Source organism: Myotis lucifugus, unplaced genomic scaffold (genome assembly GCF_000147115.1).
Source record: "Myotis lucifugus unplaced genomic scaffold, Myoluc2.0 scaffold_181, whole genome shotgun sequence".
Lineage (NCBI taxonomy): Eukaryota > Metazoa > Chordata > Mammalia > Chiroptera > Vespertilionidae > Myotis > Myotis lucifugus.
Window position 1 is genome coordinate 329916 of NW_005871229.1, and position 10064 is coordinate 339979.

A 10064-nucleotide genomic window follows, 5' to 3' on the forward strand; every position below is an offset into this window, starting at 1 on the left:
GCTAGTGCTCTTGTGGCTTTTAATCTCGAAACTCTTAAAACCTCGCATGCAACCCGTAGAGATTCCCCTCTACCATTGAGATAAGTTCTCTGACTCCTTAAAAAGCTGACACACTGCCCCGAGGAGGAGAGGAGGTTTTACAGCCTGGCATCCCTGACCTGTGACACTGCCTTCCAGCTCCACTGGCAGCCACTTCTCCATGTTGGGCATTGGAGACATCGTGATGCCCGGACTCCTGTTGTGCTTTGTCCTTCGTTATGACAACTACAAAAAACAAGCCAACGGTGACTCCTGCGGCGCCTCTGGACCCGCCAACATCTCTGGACGCATGCAGAAGGTCTCCTACTTTCACTGCACCCTCATCGGATACTTCGTAGGTAAGAGAGAATCAGACACTGCATTTGGATCCCCTCTCAGGCTGTCCTCGCCCCTGGAATTAAACCAGGTCTTCTAGCTGCAGACCCGGGATAGAAGGAGAGCAGCAGCTGCTTGCTGTTAATAGCTAACCACCCAGGAAAATGCCCCTCAAGCCCATGAGGTGATAGGTGCTGACTGCTGGCCAGCCCAGTTCGCTGTCTGAAGAACATCGTAGTAAGAGTACAGTTTGGCCTCAAAGCCAAGAACACCTACCACACAGTGGTCATGGGTCAGTCTACATGCTTCATTACAAATCTCAAGCTTACTGAAGTCGTGTATATTTCCCTTCATCTGTTCTGTCACGGCAGACTCTCCCTAGGCTAGCCTTTCTCCAGCCAGCTCACCTATCGGCAGGTAGGAATAGTGGTAACCCATCTGCCACTGCAGTGCCTCCTACAGCAGGACTTCACTAATTCCATTGCACTTTCATATACATGGTTCATTTCCGTCTCAAACTCTGAGGGGACAGAGCAAAGGTGTTACCCCCATCAGACAAATGCGGGGAGGCTCCACCCGGTGAAATGTCTTAACCAAGGTTACAAAGGTTTGGAAGTAGCAGAGTTGAAACTTGACAGTAGACAGAGGAAGGCCAGGCACACTGAGGGCTGAAGTGGGAGTTGGTCACAGGTCCTTGGAATTGGAGGATTTCTTTTTAAACTGTGCTGTCCATGTTTCTTTTAACTGCTCGAACTAGACATTTATAACCTACCCATTGGATGGGTGTGCCTGTTACCTGGATGTGTCTTGGCACTAGAGGTTGTATGTATCTAATGTGACAGTCTCCTCTCAGGGCTGGCCCGTTGCCCTTACTCTCAAATGCTTCTCTATCCTCATAGGTCTGCTCACTGCTACTGTGGCATCTCGCATTCACCGAGCAGCGCAGCCTGCCCTCCTCTATTTGGTGCCATTTACCTTATTGCCACTCCTCACAATGGCCTACTTAAAGGTGAGAGAAGCAATAACTTGGCATTGGTCCTGGATTTGGGTATGTATGCTCCTTGCTGGAGGTGGTTCTACCTAAGCCCCTGATCTTGAAATTGAGGTCTTGTTCTTTCATTTTATTAACCTGATATTAGCATCTTCCAGATTCTGGCAGCACTGGGTTAGACCACTGCGCCCCCTGCTCCTGGGTTATTAACGGGATCCTACAGCTCCAGAGACTTCTCATAAAAGCAGCACCCTGTTGCCACCAACAGCTCTTTAATGCTCTGCGTTCAGGTTTAAAGTAGGAGCAAGCAGCAGGGCCAACACACCCACCTGGCCTTTCTCCAGCGAGCTGCTCTGCAGGCAGGCCTAGTGCCCCAGGTGCTGTAGTGCCTGCTTGGCTACACGTGGCTTTCCAAAACTACCAGGCACTTAACGCCTGCACAGCGGTCTCTCCTACAGGGGACCACTCAGTACAGCAAACCAGATAAAGAGTAGGGAGCCGAGGAGTTCTCCGGGGCCAGAGGGGCCGGTGAGCACCATCATTGACGTTTCCTCTCTCCACCTCCATACGGTGGGTAGGGCTCTGTCCTGCCTGCAAGGTCTCTGCCCTGTGTTCCTGGACACATGGCTGGAGCTATTTCTGCCTGAACAAAGGAGCAGGCAGGATCAACAGGCCATTATTGCACGCACCTGGCCTCCCCCTCTGGCGGTGCTCCAGCTCAGCAGGCCACAGCCCCAGACCTTAAGCAGCCACTCAGCTCCTGCCGACCTGCTGAAACCACCCTGCAGGCACAGTCCACACACAGCACACTGCTGCACAGAGCCCTTCCCGAAGGCTGCAGGAGATGGCAGTTTTCTCTAACGCATAGAAGCCAACATAGAAAGTCAAGAAAACAGAGATAATTAACTAAACAAGGATAGTTTAAGGAACCTCTGAAAACATCAAGTGCTCGAGTGTTTGCATTATAGGGATCCTAGAGTGAGAAAGGAACATAAACTTTATTTATTTTAATATGGAACACGTCACGAATTTGCATGTCATCCTTGCACAGGGGCCATGCTAATCTTCTCTGTATCGTTCCAAATTTTAAAAAGCAATGGCTGAAAACTTTTCTAATCTGGGAAAGGAAACGGGTATCCAGGCTTAGGAAGCACAGTGAGTTCCAAACAAGATGAGCCCAAAAGACGCACACAAACACACAGTGTAGTTAAAATGACAAAAGTTATAGACACAATCTTGAAAGAAGCAAGAGAAAAACAAGAAAGGAACCTACAACCTAGAATCATTTACCCAGTAAGGTTATTCAGAATCAATTGAGAGAAAAAAGAATTTCCCAGACAGGCAAACACAAAAGTACTTCATCGCCATTAAACCAGCTTTACAAGAAACGTTAAAGGGTCTTTAAATAGAAGAGGAAAGACCATAACCAGAAATATCAAATACCGAAAACCTCCGTATAGGCAGATATTCAATAAATACAGCAAATCAGACAAAAGCTATGGCCAAGGATGAAAGAAAAAATATTAAACTTCAATAAGTAGTTTGGAGATACACAAACACAAAAAAATTTAAAATAGGACATCAAGAACATAAAGCATGGAGGGGGTGTAAGAATGTACTTATAGAATATATGTAGGGTGGAGCAAAAGTAGGTTTATCATTGTTCATCTATAAATATAAAAGCCTAAGTGGCTGTCCAACTGGTGGCTATGATGCACACTGACCACCAGGGGGCAGAGAGTCAACGCAGGAGCTGCTGAGCTGTGGAGACTTGGCAGCTGCGGTTCTCAGGTGACACACTGGACACACTGGAACTAGAGAGGAGGGAGCCTGATCCCAGGGTGCATCACCCAAGAACCGTCCTCTCACAATCTGGGATTCCTTAGGGGATGTCAAAGAGCCAGTTTCGGCCCAATCCCCACAAGCCAGGCCGAGGGACCCCACCGGTACATGAATCTATGCACTGGGCCTCTAGTATAAAAATAAAATATCCTACCTGATAAAGAGGGAATATGCTAATTGACTGCCACACCCTCACAAGATGGCAGCACCCAGTCCCCTCAGCCCTGCCTCATCCAGCCTCAGTCCCACCTCACCCAGTCCCCTGCAGCATCCAGCCTATCCCCAGACCCCTCAGCCCCACAGGGGAAGGCAGTTGGGGATGATCATGCTGGCAGGGGAGCAGTTAGACATCAATCAGGCGGGCAGGCAGAAATGGTTAGGGGTAATCATGCAGGCAGGCTAGTGGTTAGAAGCCAAGAGTCCCTGCGGGATCAGGCCTAAACCGGCAGTCGGACATCCCCTGAGGGGTCCCAGATTGGAGAGGGTGCAGGCTGGGCTGAGGGACACCCTCTCCCCCTCCCATGCACGAATTTTGTGCACCAGGCCTCTATTTTAATACATAATAATACAAGAATAAACTCTTTCACATACCCACAATTGTAAACCTACTTTTGCCTCACCCTCTGTACTTTAACACCTATCAGTTTAAAATAGACTGCTATACATAAATGTCATGGTTAACGAAAAACCTACAAAAGATGTATACAAAAAGAAACCTAAACTAGGTTGCAATGTCAAACCAGTAAAGCACAAGGGAAGAGACCAAGAGAAGAAGAAAGGAATAAAAGACAAGTACAAAACTGAACAAAATGGCCTAAGTACATGCTTATCAGTAGTTATTTTAAACTAGAGGCCCGATGCACAAAATTTGTGCAAGGGGCTCGGCCCTCGCGGCCCCGGCTGCCTCTCAGCCCCACAGCCCTGCCCACTGGTCATTCCGAAAGGTCATTCTGCCGTCTGGTCTAATTAGCATATTAGCTCCTTATTATATAGGATGTAAATGGACTAAATGCTCCAATAAAAAGACATAGGGTGGCTGATGCTGCTTACTTCAATTTCAAAGACAGACTGAATGTAAAGGGATGGAAAAAGATATCCCATGCAAACAAAAATGAAAAGAAAGCTGAAGTAACAATATTTATGTCAGATTAAATAGATGAAAAAAGAGAGAAAGAAGACATTACATAATTGTAAAGGAGTAATCCAAGAAGAGGATATAATAATTATAAATATCTGTGCATCTAAAGTATATAGGGTGTCCCAAAATTCACGCAAGAAGTAATTTTGATAGAAAACACAGGTTTATAATTAAAAATTGTAAATTTTTTATTGATTCATAAAGTATACAGTATAGGGTTATGTATGGAATAGCACATCGGGTAAATGGCCTCCAGCACATACACAAAGCCGTGGTCTTCATTGGTCTTCATTGTCCCTGCTCCTGGGCCATAATTGGTACTTGGTAATGCTTAGCAAATTGAAGGGATTGAAATCAAAGGGCAACAGATATTAGAATCTGATTCAATAAACAAGTAAAATTAGGCTTTTATTTTTTTGTTGTTGTTAATGCTCACGCAAAATTCAAATCTTGCGTGAATTTTGGGACACCCTATATAAAGCAATTATTAATGGACATAAAGGGAGAAATTAACAGTAATACAATAATAGTAGGGATTTTAATACCCCATTCACATCAATGGATAATTATCCAGACAGAAAATAAATGAAATAATGACCTTAAATGTCATTATTAGATGAGATTGATTTAATAGAATATTTTATCACAACTTTTCAAAATTTGTGGTATGCACCGAAAGTAGTTCCAGGAGAGAAGTTCATAGCTGTACAGGCCTCCCTCAAGGAACAAGAGAACTCTCAAACCATCTAAACTCTACACCTAAAGAAATCAGAAAAAGAACAAACAAAACCCCAAGTAGGAGGAAGGAAATAGTTAAGATGAGAGTGAAAGGAAACAAAAACAGTAGAAAAGATCAATACAGCAAAGAGAGCCGGGATGTGGGTTCTCAGCAGAACTTGACTCTGCTGTCACCCTAGGCCTCAGACTTCCAGCCTCCAGAACTCACAGAACTAAGTTTCTGCTTATCAGCCAGAAGAGCCCACATGAATGAAAAAAGTTCTAACTGATACCACAGAAATACAAAGAATCGTTAAAGAATACTAGGAACAACAATATGCCAGCAAATACGATAATCTAAAGGAAATGGGTCAATTTCCAGAAGCATGTAACTTTCTAAGACTGAACCAGGAAGAAAAATACAAAATGTAAACAAGCTGTGAAGTACTAGCAATGAAATTGAAGCAATAATAAAACTCCCAACAAATAAAAGTTCAGGAGCAGGTGAATTCTACCAAGTGTTCAAAGAAGAAAATTAATACTTATCCTTGTTAAACTATTTCAAAAAAATTGAAGAGTTAGGGATGCTTACAAACTCATTTTACAGGCCAGATTACTCTGATACCAAAACCAGATAAAGACATTACAAAAAAAGAAAATGGCAGGTCAGTACCCTCTATAAACCTAGAAAAATTGTCAAGCCAGATTTAGCAGCACATTGAAAGGATTATACATCATGACCAAGTGGGATTCATCCCAAGGATGGTTGACCATCCATAAACCAATCAATGCGTCACATCACATTAACAAATGATAAAAACCCTCAACAAAGCGGGTAGAGAAGGTATACAGTGGGGCCTTGACTTACTAGTTTAATTCGTTCCGAGACCGAGCTCGTTAAGGAGCTCGTTAACTCAAATTACTCTATCAACTCAATGCAAAAAATCAGCCGAGAGACAGCTGGTATCTCAAAAAACTCGTTAGTCGGGACACTCGTAAGTCAAGGCCCCACTGTATCTCTCTCTCAATACAGGCCATAGAACCTGCAGGTAACATACTCAGTGGTGAGAAGCCGAAAGCCTTTCCTCTAAGATCAGGAACAGGCAGGGGTGCCCATTGTTCCTTCTGTTCAGCATAGCAGTGCGAGCCCTCGCCCCAGCAGTCAGACAAAAAAACAAAAGGCACCCAAATTAGAAAGGCAGAAACAGAACTCTCAGAATTTGCAGGTGACATGATACTATTATAGAAAACCCTCAAGACCTCACCAATGAACTACTTGAACTAACAAGTGACTTCATGTAGTTGCAGGACAGAGTCACTGTACAGAAATTGTTGCATTTCTATACATCAGTAATGAACAATCGGAAGAAATGAAGACAGAAATTGTAGAATTGCAAATTTACAATTGCATCAAAAAGTGTAAAACACCTAGGAATAAATTTAACCAAAGAGGTGAAAGACCTGTACTCTGAAAACTGTAAGACACTGAAGAAAAAATTGAACAGGATACAAATAAATGGAAGGATATACCTTGCTCATAGAATAGAAGAATTAATAGTGTTAAAATGTAGCATACAGATTCAGTGCAATCCCTATTAAAATACCAAAGACATTCTTCTCAGAATTAGAACAACTAATCCTAAAATGTATATGGAACCACAAAAGACCCCAAATAGCCAAAAAAAATCTTGAGAAGAACACATCCTGATATCAAATTATATCATAAAGGTACAATAATCAAAGCAGTGTAGTACTGGCATTTAAAAAACAGATCAATGGAATAGAATAAAGATCCCAGAAATCCCCACTTACATGGCCAATTAATCTGCGACAAAGGAGGCAAGGATACATAACGCGGTAAAGACAGTCTCTTCAGTATGTGGCGAACTGGGCAGATAAATGCAACGCAATGAAATTGGACCACTTTCTTAGACCATACATAAAAATAAACCCAAAGTGGATTAAAGACTTAAATGTTAGACCTGAAACCATGAAACACCTAGAAGAAACATAGGCAGTGAACCCTTTGACGTTAGTCTTAATATCTTTTTTGATATAGCTCCTTGAACAAGGGGGAACAAAAGAAAAACAAATGGGACTACATCAAACTAAAATGTTCTTGAATAACAAAACCAACAAAACGTAAGAACAACCTACTGAATGGGAGAAGATATTCAACAATGATATACTCAATTATGGGGTTAATATCCAAAGTATATAAAGAACTCAGACAACTTAACACCAAAAAACAATTCAATTTTAAAAATGGGCAGAGGACTTGAATGCACATTTCTTCCAAAAGGACATACAGATGGTCAGCAGATACTGCAAAGATGCTCAGTATCGCTAATCGTCAGGGAAACAAAACCACAATGCATATCCCCTCACACTCGTCAGAATGGCTGTCACCAGTAAGTACCAAGTGCTGGCGAGGATGTAGAAGAAAGAGCCTTGACACTATCGGTAGGAATGTGAGCGCAGGTTTCTCAAAAAAATCAGACCTGCCTTACGATCTAACAATTCCACTTCTACACATGTATCTGCAAACAAAAACCCTAATTCAGAAAGATATATGCACTGCTATGTTAATTGTAACCAAAATGGGGAAGCAACCTACGGGTCCATCAATAGATGAATGATAAAGAAATGTATATCAATATACATAAATCTGCATAATAATGGAATATTATTAAGCAGTGATAATGAAATCTTGCCATTTGCCACAACATAGATAAACCTAGAGGGTGTTAAGTGAAATAAAACAAATACCATATAATCTCACTTTTATGTGGAATCTAAACTGAATGACATTTAGAAATAGAAAACGGCAACTAAGAGCATTATCTTATTCCCAGGATTTCTGTTTTTCACTCTATTGTACAGATGAGGAAACAGGCAGAGGTAAATTAGCTTGTTCAGGTCATCTGACTCCTAAATGATAGAATTTGTACCAGGATCGAGTTGGTAAAAGCCCCTCCCTGCCCCAGGGGCCTAAGCTCTTCCAGTGAGTTCTTCAAAGAATGGTGGGTTACTGTTCCGTGAGTCTCCAGGGAAGCAGCCTGAGACTGAGAATCAGAAAAGACTTGTAGATATGTGTGCCTCCCATGTAAACCTGTAACTTAGTCCAGTTCCCTTTTCCCAGGGTGACCTGCGGCGGATGTGGTCTGAGCCCTTCCACTCCAAGTCCAGCAGCTCCCGATTCCTGGAAGTATGATGGATCGCAGTGACCAGACGGCCATCCTCGTCTTTTCTGTCGACGCGTTTCCTCTTGGAGTTGGCCTGGTACTCGGAGACGTACCTGTTTAAGGAACTGACGTGGGACTGGATTTTGCGTTTGCGGGGAGCTTGTCTGCAGGAGCGAGGTGCTGGGGCGCTGCCGGATCCTCTTCCCGCCGCGGTGGAGGCGGAGCCCCTCCTGAAGTGACAGGCCTCCCCAGCCTCCTCCCGGCTTCCTGGGCCTGCAGTGGACTCACCGTGGAGATGGTGTGGGGCTGCTTAAAACTGACGCGGCGTGGAGTCGCTCTGTACCTTCCGAACACTAAAGGGATGAACACATGAGCAAAGTGGAGTTTCCTCAGTGAGCCCTCCAGAACGTTGGGATCAGTTTCCAATGGGGACTCGTTTCAGAGAACAGAGACAGAGCTCTTCTGTCCTTATATTCTTTCCTTTTTTGGATTTATTAAATATTTTCTGTGGTGTGAAATGACTTATTAAATCCACAGACATTGAGTGACTTCTTGCAACATACACATATGGATTGTTGTAAAGCGTTCATGTCCACCCAGATGTGTCGGCAGTGAATGGGGGCACGGTTTTTATACATACACACGCACATAGATATGTATGAATAAACAAAACCTAAAACCTGCTAAGATCATGCTGTGTAGCAGACAGGGGCTCGCTGTGATTGTTAGCATGTAGAGCCGTTTTCTCTGGCTTTCTTGTACATGGATAAGCTGCTGTCTTTCCCTCCACGACTGAGCGTGCAGTTAAAAACCAGTCTAGTATTTGTACTGATATACTCATGGGCGTTAGGGGTCTCATTTGGTTGTGGTCAGTATAGCAAATTAGGGATGAAAAGATAAACCTTTTTGGCCCTTTTCGTTTTTGCAGGCTCCTCCCTTGCAGGGTTTTAGTCCTTCCTTCCTGGACTGATGCATGTATTGTAGCAGCAGGCGTCTTTGTGCTTTCTGATCATAGTAATGGACGACTTGTAAATACATTTTTCTATTTTCTATTTTTTTGTATTTTTTTTGGCATTTTGTTTCATTGGTGTGCTGTATTTTCCATGCCCTCACTCCTTTAAGGAAAAAAAAAAAAGGAAAAAAAACAACACAATCCTCTCCTTGCTGTTGTGATTATAGTCTTGGTTTACCTGTGGTGACAACTGGGTATTGGGGACAAATGTCACGTGCCCCCCTCCCCCCACATTCCAGGATGCACCCGACATTCCAGGAATTGTGGTCCGAACCAGCGGCCCTGATGGCCGGAGAGCAGCGTTCCCATGGTAACTAGTGTGAGTGACGTGGGCCAGCCTTTGTCTAGCAGCCCTGCCTGGTAAGGAAGTGCCCAGTGTCCAGAGGCAGAGAGAAGCCTGGAATTGGCCTGCGTTTCTGACAGCGGAGGCTGGAGCGGCACGAGTCCTGGTCTCCCGCGAGCAGGACCCTCCTGGCCCGCCCTGACCTGCGTGATGAGCCGTGCGCTGTGGGTTCTGTTGCCTGAAGGCCCAGTGGACAGCACGGTGGGCCTGTGGCCTTGGGAATGGGAAGCCATCAGGGTGGTGCGTTCCTCTATGTCTTCAAATCCTGCTGAGGGCCGCCTTGTTTTCTGTTTTGTTTGTTTTTTAAAAATAAATGACTCCTTTCTAGACTTTTTCACCTCATCTTCACTTTGGTTGTTGGTACCAGACTCTCGCCTCCCTGCTCTGTCGGCACCAGAATACGAATGGGAGACCCTCTCCAGACGGGCCCGCAGCTCTGGTCCCGCGCAGACTGAGAAAGCCACTCTGGCCCCGGAGCTGCC

General features: G+C 44.2%; 1 protein-coding gene and 1 non-coding gene across 5 annotated transcripts in view; one reads left to right on the forward strand and one right to left on the reverse strand.

Annotated features, from left to right (window-relative positions):
• SPPL3 (signal peptide peptidase like 3) overlaps window positions 1-9911 on the forward strand; it is a 45969-nt gene extending 36058 nt beyond the window's left edge. For 2 of the 4 annotated variants that reach the window (XM_023760395.1, XM_023760396.1), the window contains exons 9-11: window positions 178-377; window positions 1254-1402; window positions 8185-9911. In XM_023760395.1, coding sequence (XP_023616163.1) covers window positions 178-377; window positions 1254-1402; window positions 8185-8256 — 421 coding nt within the window. In that variant the 3' untranslated portion in view covers window positions 8257-9911. The remainder of the gene's footprint in view (window positions 1-177; window positions 378-1253; window positions 1403-8184) is intronic. The other 2 variants (XM_023760397.1, XM_023760398.1) reach the window with 2 other exon arrangements.
• On the reverse strand, window positions 2352-2457 carry LOC111827540. Its single transcript, XR_002831152.1, has one exon. It is a non-coding gene; the product is annotated as a U6 spliceosomal RNA (small nuclear RNA).
• Window positions 9912-10064: the final 153 nt, after the last annotated feature.